The 23,318-nt window shown below is 38.8% G+C and overlaps 2 protein-coding genes across 2 annotated transcripts in view; one reads left to right on the top strand and one right to left on the bottom strand.

The window, feature by feature from the left end:
• The window catches only part of vav2 (vav 2 guanine nucleotide exchange factor), a 130,649-nt gene extending 128,177 nt beyond the window's left edge, over nucleotides 1-2,472 (top strand). Inside the window, exon 30 of the mRNA XM_015032390.1 lies at nucleotides 2,321-2,472. Coding sequence (XP_014887876.1) covers nucleotides 2,321-2,368 — 48 coding nt within the window. The 3' untranslated portion in view covers nucleotides 2,369-2,472. The remainder of the gene's footprint in view (nucleotides 1-2,320) is intronic.
• A 58-nt stretch (nucleotides 2,473-2,530) lies between these two features.
• vsig8a (V-set and immunoglobulin domain containing 8a) lies at nucleotides 2,531-21,929 on the bottom strand (the record flags this gene model as incomplete). The annotated part of the gene is made up of 7 exons (XM_015032389.1): nucleotides 2,531-3,291; nucleotides 4,804-4,943; nucleotides 12,413-12,554; nucleotides 15,238-15,360; nucleotides 16,620-16,772; nucleotides 19,745-19,949; nucleotides 21,732-21,929. Coding segments are annotated over 7 exons (969 nt in total), but the record flags the coding sequence as incomplete, so codon positions are not given.
• Between the last annotated feature and the right edge of the window lie 1,389 nt (nucleotides 21,930-23,318).

Below are 23,318 nucleotides of genomic sequence, written 5' to 3'. Positions count from 1 at the left end.
TTTTTTCCATGCTGTGTTACCACTTCTGCTCCTAACTTTATTTGAAACTTTAATAGAAAAGAAAAACTCCATGTTACTTAATGAACAGCCAGAGTAAACCCTGTAGCTGCAGCCGCTTCGAACCTGATTCTCTTTGCTCAAACATCTGAGCTGCAAGATTCTGTTGTGAGAAGTTTTACCATTTCAGCATGGGCTTCGTTTGCTTCTCATCTCACATTCAGTTGCTATGCCAACAGGGCTTCAGCCAAATAATTGACATATATGCTGTCGGCATTTAACTACAACCACCTGCAGAAAGCAACTCATCCATTCCCTCAAGTTATCCATACCTCGTCCCTTGAAAGTTAGGAAAGGAGTTATTATCTTTGGACCTATAGAGGAATGATGAAGAGTCAGCATGCAGCTTTAGTTATTAGAGTTAGGAACTAGTAATCAGGCCCAAAATCTGGGTGAAGATGGACCTGAACCTTTAGAAACACATAAAGATTACTACAAAGTCAGCCTTCCATCACCTGAAGAACATTTCTTAATTAAAAGACGAATGTCCCAGAAAGATCTGAAGGAACTCATTCATACATTTATCTTTAGTCTGCCTCAAAAATCAGAATGCTGCAGCTCGAGTTCTCACTAAAACTAGGAAAATAGAGCACAGCACCCCAGTTCTAAAGTCCTTAATGTCATGCACTAAGACATTAAAAAACACCCCACACTCTCATCCTCCTACCACTTCCTGTTGTATTCTTTGTCAATTCCACCAGTATTGACATCTGGATGCTGATCACAACTCGAGTGATGCAAACGCAGCTTGTGGCTTCCTGTACCTCAAAGAATAGACTTTTTGTTTTGCCTTTAGTGCTGACAGTTTATAAAATACTGATGTAGTTTGTTGAGCAACAAAATACATTAAAGACCTGTTGCCATTGTACCAACCTTCAGACGCCTCAGATCTTTTCGTTCGAGTTTGCTCTGCATCGCCAAAAATCAGAACCAAACATGGAGACGACCTCTAATTTGACCATAGATATCAAAGGGACAAAAGATATTCCCCTGTGTGGAGGAAAGGGGATCGTCTTGTCCTTCAAGTCTTTGGGGACACACGTCTCTGAGGACAGTCAGTCTGTCTGTCACGCTGCTCAAAGCCTTCTCTCCCTGCGCCACTGAAAACCTTTGTGCAAACAGTATCACAGCGTAGCTTTCGAGTCTAATAGGAAAATCCTCAGGAGAGCCATGAATACATCCTGAGAAAATCATCGCTCTCTTATCCCAGACTAGATGACATTTTCAGAATACGCCACAAGCAGCAGACTCAGAGCTGAAACTTGTCATCAGCTCTTCTGCCATCTGGCAGGTGCTGCAGGGTCTTCACAGCCCACACCTCAGAGCTGAAAAACTGCTTCGTTTTTCTGTTTTTTTTCCCCCTGACACTGAACTCAACTTATAATCACTTCCCACTTCTTCTGTCACCACCTTCATCATCATCATGCTCTCAGTATCGGGCTGTTAGCTGCCTATTTTTACACCTGCACTACCTGTGGAACATTTAATTCTTCTTATATGTGCAGGACACACGTTACATTTTATCTTTACAAAAAAAAAATTATGCTCTCTAGTTTGATGTCTTTGTTAATTTTTATTGCTTTTGTTAAACAATAACTCTTTTTGGTTTTTCACACCAAATGCATTTTACGCATCTAGCTCGGGGCGATTTGATGCGCTTGGAGCGTTTGAGCTCAAAGTCTGGTTTCTCTTCTAGAAAACTTAAAATAGATAGTAGTTCTGTTTTAAGCAGGATGTTGATTCAAAAATATCTGTTCACACAGCAGGCAAACGCGACCCAAATTCAGGTTTTTTTTGAGGATGTGTGATCCACATCTGAATTTTTCCTGGCAGTCTGAACGACTCAAATCCGATGTTTTCGTCCTCTGGAAATCTGAGTTGTGCACGTCGAACTAAACCGGATGCGGTCGTGTCGCATTTCATCTGACTTCTATGTCACAATTCTGAACCAGAAGAAGCAAAACGACATAAATGTGGACATAAATAATGAAAAATATGAAATAATTCTGTCAGTGAAGCACATCACTATCACAAAAATGGCAACTTTGTCAATCCCGATTATCTGTAAGTATGAAAATGAAACTGACTCTGAGAGCTGATTTCCAGCTGGATGTTTAGTGTTTACCCACAGATGGGTGCTTGTACAGAAAGTACATCCTGGTGTCTAACTAAGCGTCACTCATTGTTAGCAAAATGTTTATATTTCTGCAGGCGAGGAATAAATTAACTCAATTAACACGGCTGCTCTGTGTCCCGTTTGCAGATCGGATGGTTTCCCTCCACCTACGTGGATGAAGAGGGAGTGCAGTAAAGCTCCACTCGCTCGCCGGCGAAGCCAGTTTCCTTTTGAATCGGGAACCAAGTTCTATCTGCTGTCCTCAGAGGAAATGACTCACTCTCTCCAGGAAAAAAAAAGAGCAACATGCCTTTTGCTGGAAACTTTTTCTGCAAGAATTTTTACTCGGTTTCTTAATTTCCCCCCTCCCATCCCTCTATTATGCATCAGCTTTTGTTTTTTTTTTTTTTGCAAGGTGTCCTGTTTAAGTTCTATACATGGAAGGAAAAAAGCTGCGTTGCTGTGTGTCCGCCTCCGTGTGCTCAGCAGAGAATTTACTATAACGAGGACGCAGCAGGAACTTCTTGTCGATAGCTTTATTTTGCAAAAAGAAAAACGCTCCCCTTTGTTGCAGGTCTGTGCCAGGTGAATTAATTGTACAGTATAGATAATTTATTGAATAGAGATTATTATCAGTACTAATGATTATTGTGGGGAGTCGGATCAGACGAACTAAAATAAGGAGAGAGAGAAAAAAAGCGAAGCGGTGTTTTCACGTCAAGAGATTTTTTTGCCTTAGTTGTCATGGTGATGCCTTGTGGGCTGACACCAGTGGATGGAATCGACTTTGTGGACTGGTTTTTACTTCTCCGTGTATGCATGTGCCCACATACACACACCCACACACACACTCATGTACACACACATTAAATAGAAATGTACAGTACGGTGCCTTGAGAAAAAAAAACAACAAAAAAAAAACGGTGGCGCATCAGTCGGTGAAGTGAAGAGGCTCCCGGTTCGTCCACAAGCACAGGACTTTACTGACGGGGCTGCGCGGCGCAGATCCAACTTTAGACATCAACTCCAGACTGGATGGACTCACACAAAGCAGCTTGTTTGGTGGGGGGGTTTAGCCCATCACACGCACAGCTCACATCTGTGGAGGTGTCACAGTCCTGTGGGATGCAAAAAGGGAAAGACGTTCAAACCTAATGTCACGCTTTCTAAACCTGTACGCATCGTTCCTTCGTCGTTTCCTGCACAGAATCACAAGTTGTTTTTGAACTCCAGAGGCGAAGCAGCAGCCAAATCCAGCCGTGCTTTGAGTTTTCTACCTTGCCTTAATTGTTTTTTTGTTTGTTTTTTTTAATTATTTGTTTCACACGGTTCATTAACCTCACTCTGATCAACATGTTTATGTGGCGAATTCATTTTCAGGGCTCTCCATTTCCCCTGAAAGCAAAAACTGGGACAGTTGATGTGCTTCATGTTTTGTTTTGGTCCCAGTCGATTCCTGGTGCTAAAATCACGTCACAATCAATTAGTGTTGCTTTTCTCTGCATTTTTTTTATTGCACCTTTATTTGAATCAATTCTTTAGAGTTTCCATAATTATTTTTTGCCGACCTCTACAGTGAAAGCCATACTTTTTGCAGCAAAAATCTATAGAAACGCCTCAGTTTCTACGATTTCTGAGGATGGAAATGCAAACAGGAAGCACACCAGCTCCGAGCGGATCGGACTCCTCTGGAAACGTTCGAGTGTTGGTTCAAAAACACAAACAGGGCTGCTGTGTTTGGAGAAAACCAGGGAGAGTTGGTGGAGGCGGCTGATCGTCAGGGCTGTAGTCGTTTTGTTTTGTTTTTTGTTTTGTTTTTTTACAAGGTGGAGAAAAACCCATTGCATGTGACTGTTGATATGTCGACTCCTGTCAGTTCATCCCAGAAAAAATGAAACACCTGATCGTGTTTTTTTGAAATGGTTGAGTATTTCCAAATGAGGTCTATTATGAAATAAATATCTCTTTTGATTTAAAGCGTGAATACTTTTTTTCCCCCTCACGAGAAATACTTCAGCAATTCAATTAAGACATTTACGTTCATTTCGTTTATATGGATGCGTTGCACACATACTTATATATTAAATTCAAAAGATTTGATTTCTCTGGCTATATTTTCTCTTATTGCTAATGTACCATTTTCCAACTATTTTTTTCTTCCACTAAACTTTCCTCTCATATTTTGATGCTTATCAGCTTGTAAATTTCCATTCTTGTGAAGAGTATCAACTGTGAACCCCACATATGATGCTGCAGGCCTCAACATTCTTGTACTTTTTAACATTTTTCCTACATAATATTCAAATTTTCTAAGAAACTGGATTTGGGTTTTTCTATTGAGTCATAGCTATCGAAATTACAAGAAATAAATGCTTGAGATAAATTGTATATATATGTATATATATATATATTTATATATATATATATATATATATATATATATATATATATATATATATATATTTTTTACACTTTTTAAAGTGTCAAAAATGTGTTTATTGCTATTTTTAAAATTCTGATACACTGGACATTTTGCCCTGCATGTACATTTAACTTCCCTCTATATTCTTTTCCTGTCCAAACGGCCCTGCAGTGTCCAGGTTAAAGTCCTCCAGCGTCACGCTGCGTACCGCTGCATGTTTGTCCTTGCTTGTAGCTGGAGGGATTGTGTGTGAAATAGGTGACATCGTTCTGATCCGCCCAGCTGTAAGCGGTTTGCGGACCGGTGTGCCGGCTCACCGGGCGGCTGTCGGGTGGCCCCACGTCCTCCCTGTTAAACGTCATAAAAGAAGAAGAAGAGGAGAAAGAAGTGAGCTTGAAGTATTTTGAGGAGACAGAAACAAAAGAAAGCTGCTGCTTCCAACTGAACGTCCTTAAATGTCTTAAAACAAAAGACCTTTAAATCTCACAACACAGGCACCAAACCCACTCGTTTGAGAATCATTTCATGCTTTTTCCTTTAGAGATGCTGAGATGATCATCGATTTACCTCTCTTGCTGACTCTTTAAGGTCCAGCTTTTTCTCATGAAGATTACTGACTCGACACCGAAGGGGCAGTAACTTTACCCTTGTCCTTTGCTACCGTTAAAATCTCGGTTTTAGCATTCTGAGCTTCATCTCGTTTAAGGATAAAGACATTCAGGACAAAACTTTGGATCCAACGGTTCTGTGCTTTTATGCGTTTCTTTGAAGCCACTGATGGAGCTGCTGCTGCTTATTTTGTGTACTTTTTTATTTCCCATAGAAAGTACACCCTGCTCAGTATATTTGTGTTTAGCTGTGTCTCCTAGAATTCAGTTACTGTCTATTTTATTTTTGTTTCTTTCAAAAGAAAGTAGTTGTGACCCCATAACTCCTTGGACAAAGTTATTGTTTGGAACCGTTGTTTAGTTTTATTTATTTTTTTCAAATTTTATTACTTATTTATTACTTTGTTCTTAACTGGACCTGATTGATTGATTGAGCAGAACTAAATTTGCTCCAAATCGGATTCTTCGTAACTATGTAACAATTGGAGCTTTTTGCCAACAGGTCTTGCTTCATGTGAGATAGTTGGTAACACTTTATTTGAAGGGGTGTGAATAAGACTGTCATGACACTGTCATAAACATGACATAACACCTGTCATAAACATGACATAACACCTGTCATAAACATGACGTAACATCTGTCATAAACATGACATAACACCTGTCATAAACATGACATAACACCTGTCATAAACATGACATAACACCTGTCATAAACATGACATAACAGATGTCATGAACATGTATAAGCCTTCATGAATATTTATGACTGTTGTCATAAAGTGTCATTTGGTAAATTATGACACTTTTAATACAAAGTTGACATTATTCAAAATGTCTTTGTTATGACAACTTGATATTAACCAAGAAATCATTACTGATATAAATTTGTTATAAAAGTATTACTGATTGCACTTTAAAAATCAGGTAACTTTATGTTATTAAAGGTAAAGTTTAAACAGTAATGATTTATTGGTTAATGTCAAGTTGTCATAACAAAGACATTTTGAATAATGTCAACTTTGTATTAAAAGTGTCATAATTTACCGAATGACGCTTTATGACAATAGTCATGAATATTCATGAAGGCTTATTCATGTTCATGACAGGGGTTATGTCATGTTCTTATTCAAACCCCTTCAAATAAAGTGTTACCAGATAGTTTTATTTAAATTAAATTTATGCCCTTAGTTGTGCCTGCATTTCCCACAGTATTAGCTTTATTCTGAAAACAATAGTTGAGAGAGCATGTTTGAACGCTGGTCCCAGAGCAGCTTAGTTTCAGAGATTTCTCCTCTGCTCAAGTGTAGTATTCACTCTGGTTACTTTTAGCAGATACTTTCCATTTGCATTCAGTTAAGGTGCAAAAACTGACTTGGATTCATTTTTTTTTACCTTTCAGTTAAAACGTCTGACTGATTTCATTCTATGTTCTCTTGTAATCCAGCTCTTGGGAGTAGAAGAACTCTTTTTGGTGAATCGAGACGGAAAATTCTTGCCCCAGGTGGGTTTTCTGGCAGTGGTATTTGGGATTCTTTGTGTAACGTGGAATAATTCAGAGCTGACAAACAAAATTCACAAAATTAAATCAAATGGCTTATGGTTCACACCAGAGTATTTCCATTTTTATTCGTGCTGCTGGTGAAGTTATTTATGTCGATGTGTTCTGTTCTCTGGGCTGGTTATAAAACCACTAAGCGTACATGCAGCATTCACTAAAAAGCATTTTTATTTTGGCTCCTCAGTTGCAGAAAATAAATTTGATGATTTGTTTTCCAGTTCAAATAATAATACATCTAAAAATCAACGAATAAATTATTTAAATCCACCACACAGAGTCACAGAAGCTAATCGGCTGCAGTTTTTATTTTCCACGTCAGGTTTTGCATTCATAAAGCTGAATAAAGTGTCTTTCAGCTGATTGTTTTGGCTCTCCAGCCCCCGTGTTTACCCGGTTAACCTTCTCTTATCTTTGTTGCAGTGGGAAACATCATTTTGTTGTGCTCAGTTTAAAAATATAAAATTAACCCCTTCCTGGTTAAAAACCAGGACAAAACACTTTATGTGTACTTTTAATAAATAAAAAAAGAAAATCATTTTAAATAAAAAGAACAGAAAATATGAAACATTGAATGGGGATAGCTGAACACAAATATCAATGTTGCTACGCTAAAGTTAGCTTGAGCTTTCTCAGTTAGCTTAACAATAAGCTATCCATAAGAATGAAAGCTCACCTTCATGAAAACTTAACGTTTGACGAGCAGAAGTAAAACTGCAAACTGTGATGCTCTTATAAAGACATACAATTAGAACAATCCCAAAAACACAAGAAAACAGATTTTGTCATCGCTAATCCATGCTAACATTTAGCTTCTGATCTTAGACTTGTTGAAAATGTGAAACCAACCATTTTAAGTTCTAAAATATACACTCAGATTTAATGTCAAAAGTGTGTAAATAAAGAGGAATTTACAATCTAAATATTAGTGTGGTTGTACGTATGTTTTTGAGCCAATGAGGAGCAGAAAATGTGTCTTAGAAATTCAAGCCTTTACATTGGGTTCTTATTTTTAAAATTCAGTAAAGCCGCATCACCTTGAATCCTGACAAAAACTGGTTGAAATGCACCGACTCTGTGAAAATGAATGTGAAATTCATGTCAATGGGCTGATGTGACTCTGTGATCACACTTCAGCTTGAATTTGTCTATTGTCTTGTTGCGGCTGAGTCATATAGCTTATAGCTGCTCTCGTCTCCATGGTTACAACACTGGTTTTTAATAGGTTCAACCTCACTTGTATGAACTTAAAAGAAAGGTTTTGTTTTATTACTGCCTCTTTTGATGGCTAACTGCTGGAATTAGCGCTGTGAAACTCATTTGGACCAATTCAAGTGTCGCTGACCCGTCTCGCTCTCATGAAACTTTCCTGTAATCCCAGGCTTTTCTCTACGGTTTTACTGTAAGGAGAACTGAACTTCTTTTACATGGGCAAGTCCACACGCTCGCACTGTCAAGGACGGCGTCTTCCTGTATACAACGCTGTCCTCCCACACCGATGGGTCTCACATTTCAGTGTCTACTTTGAAAGCCTGTGGGTTGTTTGTGTTTTTTTCTTTTTTTTCTTTTTTTTTCCATAGAGTGCAGCAGGTTTTAGGAGACGGTGTTTATTTGCAAAAGGAGAAACCCTTCCAGAGATGTCAAATGTAGGGTCAGTTATAGATCGTCGCCTCTGAGCAGCCGTGCGTTTCATTGTCGTACATTTCTATTTCTGTGGCGTTTCAGAGCAGCAGGGAACCCCTTGGGAAAGGAAACGCCGAGATTTTAAATGCATTCCTCGTTTGAAAACTTTCTGTAATTAAATTAATCATCTTATTCAATGGCTTGCTGTAGCTAAGCGTGGAAATCCGTAAAGACACACTGAAAACGGCGGCAGTCTTCACTCAAGCAATGTTAATTACAAATTGATTCGAACTTAAATAACTCATTTCACCTCAGTTCAGCTCTTATTTACATCGTGATGTTTATTTGTGATCTACTTTGTAAACAAACCCAATTTTGAGGACAAGCACGCAAAAAACTCAGGTAATAAGTTCAAAATGGCAGCAAATTGCATTTTATTAAAGGTTAAATTGGATATTTGTGCTAATAACACAAAGGTCTTTCCAGAATAAAATCCATTAGTCTTAAATTACACCCCTTACAGGAGAGCTTATTGAGCTCCTCTAGAATTACTGCTGCTTTCACATCTAAGGTTTTTCTGCTCAAATAAAATATAAACCTCATTTTATTCGTTGCTGGAGTTACCCGAAGTATGACGGATATACAGAGCCAGTTTAATCAGAAAAAGTAGAAATGGCTAACCCTGAGATCATTATAAAGATGTGGAAAAAACTATCATAAAAGCCTTTAATTTCAATAGATTTATAAATTAGGGGGGGGGGGGGGGCAAAGCTTTAATAAATTGTTTCCCACCTCCAGTGATTATGGGATACAGATAGCCAGTCCAGGACAACACAGGACAACCAGCCATGCATATACTCACACCGTAGGGCAAACTGAAGTGACTAGCTGAACTGACATCTTGTTTTTGGACTGTGGGAGGAATCCAGATTACCCGGAAAGAACCCAGACGCAGAAAGGGTTTGAATCCAGGTTCTCCTTGCTGCAAGGCAGCAACACTACCAACTAAGATCAGCTTCCACCTCTGACAATTAATATGAAACAAATATAATGGAAGCATTTTTCATTTTCACCTTATTATTTGAAGTTAAAAGTTCATTGGTGCTACTAACTGTGAAATAAGTATAAGAACAAGTGTTAAAGAGGCAGTATTATGTATTTTCCAGGCACATAACACAATCAATATAATGCCTTGATTTTGGGCCTCTGTCTCTTTAAGAAGCTCTTGTTCTTTCTGATGCCTTCAGCATGACATCACAACAACGTTCCTCTAGAATTTAACGTTTTTACTAGTTTTTCACTTAAAAACTGGTAGTTTGAATGACAAACTCAGCAAGTGTATGCTAATAGCTGCTGCCGCTAGTCTGGAGGAGCCGTGTGGGGAAGTTGCAGAGGAGAGTTGGTCTCTGAAGTGGAAGTTCAGCTTGGAAACGGCATTTCTGAGGAGTTTCATGGAAAAACCTGTAACTCCAGGTATGTTGTTGATAAAAGAATAACACTATAGCATCATGTAAAGCTCAAGAATGTGGATTTTATGTACTGCCACTTTAAATTAGTAAGAAATTACTTTTTATTCATATTTTACCACTAAAATTCCAGGAAGTCTAATTTAGTAACTGTAAACTTGTTTTTCCCTTGTGGTGACAGAAATTGGAAAACAAAGGAGAGCAAAGCCTTTCAGGGAAGATAGATCTGTGTCGAACTGAACGCTCACCACGTCGCCCAGATCTACAGCAAGAAACAAATCTGGAAGGTTTATTTTAAAGCTGCTCTTCGCATCTTTTCCAGGAATGTCAACAATATTTGAGGACGCAAATATGTCGGGTTTTACTGAGGGATTAACCGAAGGAATTATGTTTACCGAAAACTGAATCAACGCTCACTCAGACTATTGTGTAAATAAAACCGACGATGAGAATTTAATGGAAGCAAACTTGCATGTTTATGGCATTTCAAGGTTCCCACCAGCACAAAGTGTTTGCTTTAGTATATCAATAATACGTTTTGAGATAATGCACATTTTGAGAGGGGAAAAAAATCTGATAACTTCTGTTGGCAGGGCTGAACATCGCTTTAAGCTCTTTATAATGAACAAAGCAGTCAACATTGGCTGGATGTTGCTGTTTAAAACACCCTGAGTTTTTCTACCTTCGAGCTGCTGGAACAAAACTCTCCACAGAGAAACTCGCTTTACATTTCAGGAAGGTGCAGATGAACATTTAGCCGTTTGCCCACAAGGAAAAGAAACTCGTTTGGAGGATGTGAGGCTTTCAAACCCTAAAAAGGCTATAAGGACAGTCGCGGATGGTGCTGGAAGCATCATGCTGTGGGCCTCTTTAATGCCAGAGAAAGCAGGCCAACATTAAGCTTGTGGAAAACCTTGAATCGCTTGAGAAATGTGCTTAAAAACTAAGTCAACGTCATTAAACATGACCAATTCTGCCAATAAGAGTTCTCAAATATGTTACATGCTACACATGCACATGCTTTTATTGTTAGTGACAATAAAAGCATGTGGTAAATGTCCAGCTGAGATTAGAAACCAAACAAAAAGCCCAAACAATATTTACATTTAGCAGAGAGTTGCAGCCTATTAAGGACTGGCTTTGAAACGGAAAAACTTCAGAAGCCAGGACAGAAATTGACATTTAGGGCTGCAAAGAACTCAACCACAGCGCTAAATGTTTATCCACAAATGCACAGTGAGTCTCAAACCCAGTCGTAATGCAGGAAGAAATGGAGTGTAATAAAGAGTTTAGAGTCGGAGAGAGAACATTTCAAACATTCGATCACACATTTTTAGTGGCTGAAACACAGACAGCTGTGGAGGCGTACCCAGAGGAAGAGGAGCAGTCGGGACGTTTGTACAAATCTGCTGCTAAGCTCCCAATTAGTAATCAGCACCTGGGAACGTCCTCTTATTGCTCTCTGGGGGAATTTGAATGTCTCTTTCAAATCTTGTTCCAAAGTTTAAAAGAACAGTGCGGTGCAAGCGTCAGGCAGAAACCCGAGGGGGGAACGTGACCAAGCCAAAGCGTCAGACAGAAAATTTACATTTAAGCAACACAATTAACCGAGACGCCGAAATGGAGTTAGATTATCTGCAGACCAGTGAAACTTTATATTCAGGGTTTAAATGAAATGCTGCAAAAATAGCTTTGCAAGTCAACAAGTAGCTTACTTGGAAGTGTTGGCAAAAGGTTTCTCACCGTTTGTCATGTTGCAGCAAAAATCTTTAATGTGATTTAATGCGATAGACTAACATAATGCAGTGCAGATTTATAGGATGATATTGGTCGTCTCAAGTCTTCTGCAGCCTCTAAGGTCTCCAATGTCAAGTCTGTGTCTAGTCAGTGAGTGTCTGATGATGTTTTTCTGTGTGTATATCAGAAACCTCTGGGTACATCTGGTATATATACACCAGCAGATTATACACCGAGGCGTAGCTTGCTATTTGTGACTTTCCTTCTGGTTTAGTTTGATTGGTTTGCTTGGTTTTAGTGAGATCTGAATAATAAATAATCAGACATGTATGTAATTTATTATTATACTGGCTTCCCACCAATTTATGATCTGATACTTAATTACATCACCCTGCATTTTTTTGCATTTTATGCTACAACCTGGTACCATGCATCTCTCTTTGTACATTGCCAAATGTTGTACAATATATTTTACAGTTTAAAGAGGTAAACTATTATTGTTTTCCTCAGGGAAGCCACTTCTCTTTCTCATCATGTGTGTTTGCGATTTACTCACTCCTCCTGCGTGACTCTAATTGCCTGATGTTTGGTTTTAATTTCTTTCAGAGCTGCTTTATTTCTGAGTGTTTCAGGTTTTTCTGATGTTTTTAATCAGCATTTTTTGTTCTGATCTGAAAGTTTACTCAATCTCGACTTCACAAAGCTTCTTCAGTTTCAAACGAGAACGAGGAGGAGGAGTGAGGGTACGTCGAGTTCTTGCAGAAGTTTTAGTTGTCGGCTCTCTTAACTCGGCTTCTAAGTCCTCTATGAGCTGCGAGGATTTACCTGATCTCGTTGGAGAACTCCCTATCATGGTGGCGTCTGTCCTCCAGCTTCCAGTACAGCACCCCAGCAAACACCAGTAAGATGAAGACGAGGAGAAGCGAGCCCACAACGTTCCCCCCGATCACTGCAGATCTGTTTGGATCTGTAAAACACATTTATTCTATCAGACTGCTTTTACTCTGCATCTGTTGCTGATGTTGGATGCTGTGAAATTAATTTCTAGGCAATAGAAACTCACTTCCCCTAATCTTTTTCTCTCTCTCTCGTCTAATCAAAGCGTCTAATGGCGCTGAAATGGATGTCAGGTATTCAAAGAGGATATTTGAGGTGATTTGTGGTGCGACGTCTCGCAGCTCAGAGATGTTTGGAATGAAACACGTTCTCAGGAATCTTACACCTTTGTCTCCACCTCGGTCATTCTTGCTTGCTAAGAAATCTCAGGCTCATAGCTAAATTGGGTCTGTTGATGTTTGTTGCTGCACAGCTGGAGGTCTGCTGCAGCAGCGGAAAATAAATGTAACACAGGAACTACACAGTTCTGGTGAGATGCACAACGTACATATTCATCTTTCTAGCTTTTAATGGTTTATCTAAACATTTCTCTGAATTTAACCACATAGTTTACATATTTAGAAGGCTGGACTTCATCTAAAAAATGAAGTAGCCCAGTGACAGCAGCTCAATTTCAACTGGGCTGCTGGTTTCAGTTTTTTTTACAAAATGGAGGAAAAACGTGTTTTGTTTTCACCGTTTGATTTAAATTTCTCTCATTCTAATAAGAGTAATGAAGTAACAAGTTAATAATCTGAATATCACATTACAGAGCAAGTCAATAAATTAGTATATTTTCACCATCTTTCAGGATCTTCATCTCTAAGTGAAACAGTGATGTATCTATTTTAATCTGGAACATACAGATACAGTTTATTTATTTATTTCAGAGCTGACGGTTGTTGTATTTGACCTATTGAGAGGAAATGCAGCCCAACAACCACTGAGCTCAAACACTCTTGTCCACACATCATTTCAGAACCGTTTATTGAAAAAAAAAACACTGATTCATAAACTGTGAAACTGAAAAGAAAAACGTCTCTAAAAAATCTGTTCATGTTTAGCATTTATTTAAAGAAAAAAAAATACTTTTAGACTCTAGTGGCCTTTATTGAGCAGTGAGTAGACAGGAAATGGTGCAGAGAGAAAAGGGAAGACATGCAGCGCCGCTCCACAAACTGAACCACTCAGCGCTGCATGTTCAGTGATTATATGTTAATCGTTTTCTCCCTTCAGATCTTCACAACAAAATATGACTAACAACTCAGACACTTTGGAAAACCTAGAAGTGATCCAATTGAAACAAAATGTATCTCCTCACTTTGGATTTTATTTACTGTTTTCCGTTTTGCAAACTCTGCTCTGTAACGCCATCCTGAAAGTAAAGCTCTAAACTGTTGGTGTCCAGCATGTGTGGGGTTTGCAAATATGTTCGCTGCCCTTTTCCTGACCCTAAACCTGTCTCCACAGACGTAAATGTTCATTACAGTCTGGTCCTGCTCTGTTTTGTGGATGAGCGAACTGGTTCAGAGGGACAGGAAGTGATTCACAGCAGCCACAGTGTTCGTATGGACGAGTGAGCCCTGGAAGTTCGCCATCATCTCCACAGTCCTGACTAGTTTAGCACCAGGTGGTTCTGACCATACTGTTAGCATTTGGATTAGCCCAAAACAGTGCTGTCATCTGTGATATTCAGGAGTTTCTCAGACGGTCCACTGAGGTTCAAAAGAGCAAAGAGAGAAGAAGAGTGGGGTGAGAACGCAGCCCTGGGTTACGCCGGTGCAGCTGGATGAGCTGAAGTCTTAATCCATAATACAGCTCACAAAAAAACATGTTCACCTCAGTTTGTGTTATTTATCTAAGATGTTCCCATAGCTTGGAGAGGAACGATGATCAGAAGAGACACAGAGACGTACGAGAGGGAAAAAAATAAAAACGCTATGCGGCAAACTCTTTCTATAATGTCCTGGTGATTATCCTGAAACCCCTTGGCGGCGTTCCTGAGCCGCAGGGCCGGAACCTCTGGTCTGGAACAGAAGCCTGCGCTTGAATCGAAAATGAATCATTCACCGCCCGGAGCCAAAAATCTGAGCGCTGAGTCAAGGAGCCAAGGACTCGACAAGATGTCAGCGTCGTAAGCTCGCTCCACGATTCAGGAGGCAGGAGACTGAGATTCCAAAACAATGTGTTTTTTTTTCACTAGAGTGTAAATACAAAAGAGATGATTTTTTTTTGAAATATCAGGCTGAATCACGGAGCGTACCTACTTGAGCTCTCAGCCACTGCATTCATCCCCACAGAGACACAGCCATGCTCTCCACCTCAGTCAGAGCTTTCTGTGTATTAATAGACTTATTGAACTCCCTCCTATACAGTCTTGTTATTTGCTGTAGTTTAAATGGAGGTTTTTCTTCTTTTTTCTGCTGCTACCTTTCCCTGCAGAAGATGGCAGATAAACGACAGGAAGCAGGCTCATTTTGGCTTTACTCTTCAGTGACTTTGTGACTCAGCAGCAAAGAGACACTGACATGAAACACAAGCAAGAACATTACATAAATACAGTTATTTCTAGACATTAAAAGCAACCTCTTACTGCCGTCATTAAGAGTGACGCACTCATGTCCCCCGAGCGCCACATGTAAGCGAAGTGGAGCCATGAGGAGGCTGCGGCAACGCTACAAAACAGGAACCTTAAATCAAAAAGGGGCCCCGCATGATTTTATGCAGGTGTGTGTGTGCGTGCGTGCGTGCGTGTGTGTGTGTTTTCCTCTTACGCTTGTTGGCTCTCAGGCTGATCCTGCAGCGTTCGGCTCCAACAGCATTGTTCACCTCACAAAGGTAGATCCCTGCAAAGCTCTGTGTGTGGTTGCTGATTCTCAACTCCCCGGTTGAGCCGTCTGTAACGCACATTGCCACATACAGAGATCTAATCCAGAAAACAACACCACTTCCCTGTAAACTGCTCAGATTTGTACCAATTTACATTTTCCGCCCCTCCACGTGATGAAAAATAATTTTTATATGGCTCACGTGCTCAGACAAACAACACTGTTGCTGCAGAGGGAGACCTTATATTGAGCGCTTTGTAGTAATTCCTTAATCTGGATTATTTCATTGAATCTCTGGTTGCATGTTTTGTCCTGTCTCTGATAGCCTCCTAAAGGTTTTTTCTGCTACTTTTTGCCTCTTCCAATTGAAAAGTGTCATCTCTGCATTTTTCTTAGATGTTAAGGTTGCATCCATCAGAATATCTCTACTTCATTTGTGACAAAAAGTGCAGAAAGAAATTCAGGTTTCTTCCAACAATAGCGTTCTTCTTCAATACGAGTCAAATTTGTGAAGTCAATAATGGGATTTATTCACAGGTAACAGAGTAAAGGAGCCACACCTAAATTTTATTTCTAGAGTGGCTCCTTCAGGTATTCGCAAGACATAGATTTATATATATATATATATATATATATATATATATATATATATAACAGGTTTTGAAGCTACCATGCCTATACACTAAAATGCTAAAGCAGCCAATCCAGGAAATGTGACGTATTTTCCTTAAAGCTGATTGGCTGTGCCCCCTCCACTCCAGCCCCTGGTAACGGAAGTAAGGAAAACTGTCAACGTTAGCTTATGTGGTAGCGCTAACACGGTTTGTGCATTGCTATGTGTCGGTCTATCACCAAAACCTCAACAAAATACACATTTTTTGATTCTAGCGTCAAATATTAAAAAAAAAAGACTCGAGGGGTGTGAATACTTTTGCGAGCCACTGTCTGTAGTTTGTGGCAAACAATGGAAAGAACAACTCGCTAAATCTGTGATCGGGACAAAATGCCAATGATATGCAGCTAATGCACCAAAGTCCACGGAAAATAATTGCACGCTCATCTCGAGAGTGCAAATTATTACTTCTTCATTTTTCTCCTGGATGACTCATCATGTCAATAATTTGTAAAAACCACAGTAAATCCCTTTTAGGAGAGAGTTAATAGGCAGCTATTGTGGAGTCAGGAAGACAATGGGTCCTTCGATTTTGTGCACAGAGGATCCAATAACACAGTGCCTCCTTTTCCAAACACACACACACACGCACACACACACACACACACACTTTGATGTGCAGTAACAAGATGACATCAACAGAGGTCAGACTTACCCTGTGTGGCAGCAGCAGGCATGGGGTCTTTGCTTTCTCTCCGCCACTTGTATGTTAGAGGAGTGGATCCTTCAGAGGACTCGCAGTGCAGAGAAACGGCTCCACCGACCAGCTCTCCTCCTTCCAGCCAGCAGCGAGGCACAGATGGTTTTACTGCAATCACAAAACCATCGGGGTATTTCCCGCATCGCCATTTCTGTCGCATTTATTTTATTTACAGGCAGGGTGAGTTGACGTGTTGAATAAAAAGGGGAACGACTGAAAAAGAGAGCAAATAAAGCAATACCTTTTGAAATATGCTCAATGAACTAAATAGTGCCTTCTGACAAGGAAAAGAGAAACAAATCCAAACAAAATTGTAGTTTGGTTGAATTAAAATAATATGAACAAGCCCTCTTTTTTGAAAATAATACCAAGCAGCTTAAAAATAATTTAATTCCAATCAAATCTAGGATCAATTTCTAAAAAATAAAACAATCTAAAAAAGAAGAAAAGTGAAGTGAGTCGTTACCTCGCAGTTTTCCTTTCATCGCTGTCTCTTTGAAACTGCTAGCTGCTTATGTAAGTTACCAGCATAGTGCTTTCTTCAGATTGTAAGCCTTTCATTACAAGTTTGATATTAAAGGTCAGAATGAGAGAAGGCGATGACTGCAATATTAGTACAACTATAGAAAAGCCAAGGCCTCAGATCTGAACATTTCCCTACAATAGCTGCTCTCATCCAAGGTCACTTCAAAGCATCGTTGCAGGCACTTAAAAAAAAAAAATATATATATATATATATTCTCCCTCAATGACTGTGTCCCTGAGTTTTAAAATATAGATATTTTCATGACCCTGACGTTTTTTCTTTGTCTTATTGTCTTAATTTGTCAAAGCACTGCTGAAAAGATTTTAAAACTATTTAAGAAATGCCAATTTTTCACATTTTGTGTGGGTGGATAAAGGCAACAATAGGAGAATAATCCCAGTTTTCAGTTATCAGCCCAGTTTTAGTAATTTGATTAATATGGATAAGTTTAAAAAAAAAAAGACCAACATTGGCCAATACCAATGTTAATGTCAATATTTATGCTTTTGTATATTTAGGCTGATGAAGTTTGGGATTGATTTTTAGTTGGTATTAAAGTTTCACAATAAAATTAACATTATAACCCTACTAGGTATTGCTTTATTAAGGTTATTTTTACAATAAGTCTCCAAAATGTTGCCTCGGACGAAGGCAGAACAAAACACCCAAAGAGGAAACACTAGCTAATTAAGTTTGAATCATTTTTTAAAAGATTGTTTTCATCATCATGCATGCAGAAGGAACTACAGTTGTGAACTGCAAAGTGAGTAAACATTTGTTTTGATTTGTCACCAGCTTATCAGATTCATTGGACCATTAAATGGAATGGTCTGCTTGGACTTGATAAGATTTCAGCCTGCCAAAATTGGCGATAAATATAGAAATATATTCATGTAGCAAATATTAGAACCAAAACAGAAGAACTTTCCTAACTAACATTCAATGTGACATACAGTAATATTATTTACTTATAATAAGGTCACTTACAGCAGAATTAGAGCGAAGAACAACAAAAATCGGGAATCTGCTTCCATCTGGACTTATTAGCACAACCTTAGCACCAAAAGTCCCGCTGCCTGTTGCCTTTAAGCTTATAAATAAAGTTTAACTTTTTACAAGCAGCAGGAAAAATGGCAGAACAAAAAGCAAAAATAAACTCTCTACTGATCTAATATTTATCCCTGCTTTAGAATAAGCTAACTGTTAGCACATCTAGCCACGTGTCTTATTGACCAGTATGTAAACTCCTGAAACTTAAAAGTTTTAATTTATTTTTCATCATTCAGTCTTAAATTGGCGCAAAGCATCCTAGAAGAGCATCTGTTGTACAATTAAAAAGTAGAAAGTTAAAAGTGAAATTACCTGGAGCTACAATTAGCAACGAAAATGGTACGTCTTGGAAAATAAAAATCTCTCCTAAACTTTTACTTGCAATAACATTTGAACACGTAAGTTATCTTGGCTTCATTTCCAGCAGGTTGGGTTGTGTGTGGCATTTGCTGGTAAGAAACTAAACGGCATCAGAGATAAAATAAAACGTTTTTGGCTTTAGCACTGTTAGGGAGGCAGACAGGAACATTTAAACAAACCAGCTGATACCAAATTACTTTTCTTTTGTACATTAAAGCAGCTCAGCAAGCTGCTAGGAAGTAAAAATATTTATTTGCCTAACTTTTTGTTCTCAGTCAGCTTTTTTCCACATCTAGTAATTAGACTGTTTTACATTTAGCAGCCACTCCTTTTACCTCTAAATGATCAACCCTCAAACAATCATGTCTGCCTCTTGCCTGCATTTGAGTCCTTCACAACCAATAATGACACCAAGAGCTTTAAAATTTATGGAATTGCAAACTTATTGCTTTTGCCATGTAAGTAAACAGGCAGATAATTACTGAAGTGATTGCTCAGTCATATTTAAGTGACAGAATTTCATTTTGTTCATTTCTGCATTAAAAATACCAGAATTTGAACTTCATATTTGAACTTCATATTTTTGTCTGTCCAGTTAGATTTTTTTAAATATTGGATCAGATCGCAAGATACATTTTGTTATTGTACAAGTAGGTTAAAGTAGTTCTGCTCTTACTTGAGTGAAATGACCAAATGCCACTGGTAAGTCGTGACACCTCTATTGTTTCTATTTCCAAAAAGAAAGGTCAAAATCTTGTATTTTCTTATTCTTGATAGCTTGTTCTGCAGCAGTAACTGTAAGTACTACTGGAAGACCCAAAGAAAGTGTTTAAGGTCACTGGAACTTCTTAAAAGACATTTAAACCAACATAATCAGCTAGTTAGCTAAAGTTAACCTGCCTGTTCATTGTGTATCATTTTCACTTCACATGATAGATGAACTTCTGTTGGTTCGTCACATAAACTCCCAGAAAAACACGCAGAAAAACGTTCAAAGAGGCTGAACATTTCTGTATTTTTAGCTGCCAATAGAGCAGCGCTGTGACATCTTAAAACACGCTTCCTTCACCCTGTCTCAAGCTCTATTTGTTAAGCGACTCCCATAAATAATGCAGCCATGTGACAGGTCAGTGTCCAGTCTTACCCTTAACCACCAGTGACACCTTGCGGGTGTCGACCCCAGGCGACTTCTTCACTTTGCACTGGTAGGTAGAAGTGTGGTTGCGTGACAGCTGAGCGATGGAGAGAGAAGCGTCGCCCTTGGAGGGATCGCCTGCAGCAAAGCTGAAGCCTTCAGTAACTCTAGGACCTCCATGGTGGTACTCGGTGCCGCCGGTGTACGACAGAAGCTGGAAAACAATACGAGAGAAACATTAAATCAAGCTTTAAAAAAACAACACTTGATTAGAGATGTAAATCCCAGCAGAACTGTAACTTTCTCTTTCTCGAAGCTCTCTGAGCTCATTGTTCAAGTTTCACTGCAAGTTCACTGTGGAGTCCAGCTTCTGCGCTCATGCTGGCACACTTCCAACCAGACAGCAGGGAGAAGTTTTCTCACAAAGCAGCAGTGAAACACCCAGTGTTCACCCTGTGCCAGTCAAACAAGCTGGAGAAAAAATTCAGCTAGATAAAAATACATTTTTGCTTAATTAGCTGGGAAATCTCAACACTCGTGGAAATCTGTGGGTCAGAACGCACGTCCCAAAAGGAATGCTAATGACTTTCTGTGAATTGCTGTGTTCCTTCTAATCTTTTTTAGATGCGCAGAAGGGCCCCTGTCGACTCATGTTTTAGAAAAGCATGCAAACTGTTATTTCTCAGAAATCTGCGTTGTTGAGGTTTTTCAAAGTCACGACTAAACAAATGCTTGGAAGAAAATCTACTTGTATATTTATATGAATCTTTTGAATGGTTGTACTCACTCCACTCATTTTTACACCTAGATTTTTATCAATATTCTCCCTTTAACATATTTATCCGTTTTACTTTTCATGCCAAACAACAACAAGCTGAATAAACTCATACATATTTTGAATCACTGTGAATGACTTTTGGCCCACTACCATTTGCAGACTTGTTTTATTCTGACTCATGAAAGGTCTATTTAAGTCATCCCAATTGAATTTAAGAAAAGACTTTGATGAAGTCACTTTGAAACCTTCTATTTTTGTCACTTAAGGGCTGGATTTAAGATGTGTTTTTGATAAATCTCCTGCTGCATGAAGAGCATTCTCTCTAGCTGTGGGTCAGGAACTGGTTGATTTTCTGGCAGACAACATAATTTACGGTTAAATCAATTTCTGGAAGTTGTCCAAAACACGAAAACAGAAGGAATCGGTATGAAATCTAATTCTTTTTCACAGAACTGCATTTTCAGAAGAGGGATGTTTTATTTATTACAGTTGGCTAAAACCATATTTTACTTTCAAATCTTAGAAATGCATAAATCTGCAAAATGCAGAGAAATAAACTAACTTTATAATTCCAGTAAATTTCAGATTTTTTTTCTTCATGCAAACTTCTAACTTTACAATGTGAAATAACATTTTATTTTGGTAAATTAAAGTTATAACTATATCTGTGTTTGTAATAAATAAAAATTGTTTTAATTCATCTGGAAACTTCTGCTTTTTTGGTGAAAATTGATTGCACTTTAAATATAACCATAGTCTGACTGACTTTGGGTATTAAAATGAAAGCACAGCCACTTCACATCAGGACAAGCTTTTTAAAAGCAGAAAAATGGCTAAATTACAGTGTTTTAGGATTTGCACTCAACATTTTTTTTTACAGCTGCTTGTGTTCTGATTCTTAATAGGGAGAAATCTTTTGATTTTCTAGCCAAATTTCTTAAAATCCACTTGGATTCAGTGTCAGAGATGCTTCCTGGAGAGAGGAAGGCAGTTTAAAAGAAAGATTGTGATGGATTGGACTTCCAGCTGCATGCAAAAGCTGAACAAACACATGGGGCTCATATTCAACATGTACTGAGATAAAGCACTTAAGGTTTTAGTGAGTTAATATTTTTTCTCAACAGAATGTAAAACCAAAAATGAATAAGAAGAAAAGAATCGTTTTCCTGAGTGCTTTGTTGCTTTCAGGACGATTCTTTACATCATCTTGCATCTTACCATCTGATCCTTCTTGGTAGTGTCTGGACTGAGCACAGACCATTCAATGTCAATTTCTCCGGTGTCCAATAAGCTCGGCATGTAGCTGCAACCCAAAGTCACGGAGTCGCCCTCGGCCCTCTGGACGGTCTGCGGGCCTGTCGATGTCACCTTCAGCCCTCGTGTGCATCTCAGCTCTGCAAGTTCAGGCCGTTCTTGAGATCAAACTAACATTTTAATTTACTCTTTCTACTACCAAGGGTAAATGCTGTCCTCTTTCTGATTCACCGAGCTACAGCTTGTTTCTATGCTCCATTCAGGCTGTTTGGTTACCGGAAACGTGGAAAACAAAAGCCCTCAAAAAGAAACAAGATCAGCCAAACAGGATGTGAGAATGTGGTTATGAGTTTTTCAGGGGTTCAAGAACATTTCAATAAGAGTGTTCATGGAGCTTTTTGCAAAACCCATTCTATTCATTGCATTGTAACAACCATAAGGCCCTTTACAACACTGTAATCCTCACAAACCCTTGAAGGTTTCAACTATTTCAAACCTTTCACAACAGAAAAAAGCAAAAAAAAACAAAACAAAAAAAACGAAGGGTTCAAAACCAGAGCTGGAAAATTAAACCCCTCTCTCTGAACCCACTCAGATGATGCAGAGGCTTTAAATCCTGAAACATTCATCTTATCAAAACAAATCTAAGTACAGATAATGGGAGAAGCTTGAATTGGGCTCCAATTTGCCCTTTGGGAGAACGGAAGATGAGACTATAATTGAGCTTTTCAGGGATTTCAAGTGTACTGTTTAGTATTTTTGTAAAATCGGCCCATAATGCTTTTATTCCACTCTGTACGGGTACGCTTTGTCCTAACATGCATGAAATGGAGCAGCATTTTAAATAAAATACCAATGTTTATGTGTAGCTCGGGGGACACCAGTGAGACTAAACGTGCTGCTAAGAGCCACACTCTGAACAAAGCAAGCACAGACTTAATTTTAAGAACAATAGGGAGTTGGAAAATCATTTCGGAAGAGAACATCGGACCTTGTTGGAGAAGCTGTGGCTGCCATGGTGATGTTGGGTAAACTCGGATCCCCTGAGGCCTCACTTTCAGCAGAGAACAGATACGAAGGTCATTCTGATTGCTTCTTTCAGACTCACAGAGTGGAATTGAATTTAGAAAGTTAAACAATTTTCACCTTACAGTGGATTGTAGAAATATTCACACACTGAGTTTTGTCTTTTAAACTGCAACCAATGACTTTGGTATATTTTATTGGGATTTTATGTGATGGACCGAGAAAAGGTGGCACATAAATGTGAAGGGGAAGGAAAAGGACAGATGGTTTTACAATATTTTTTGTGATGTACTCATGCAGTACTTTGATACCCAAAATTACTGCAAATTCCAGACCAAACAACAGGAATTAAAGGGCTCATATTTGGAAAAGTCCAGGTCTGTGTAAAGCAGCTCATATGGTTGCCAAGCAAAAACTCTGGCATGGATGAAATTTGGTGAGGCCACACAGAACGACTTTGAGAAAATTCAGGTCCACCATCTGGCATCACAAGAAAGGGAAGCAGTGCACCGCCATGATGGTGAG

Source organism: Poecilia latipinna, unplaced genomic scaffold (assembly GCF_001443285.1).
Source record: "Poecilia latipinna isolate Pla-1442-1.1 unplaced genomic scaffold, P_latipinna-1.0 Scaffold238, whole genome shotgun sequence".
NCBI lineage: Eukaryota > Metazoa > Chordata > Actinopteri > Cyprinodontiformes > Poeciliidae > Poecilia > Poecilia latipinna.
The sequence above is the reverse complement of the archived record's forward strand: the minus strand, read 5'-3'. Positions and strand labels throughout refer to the sequence as shown.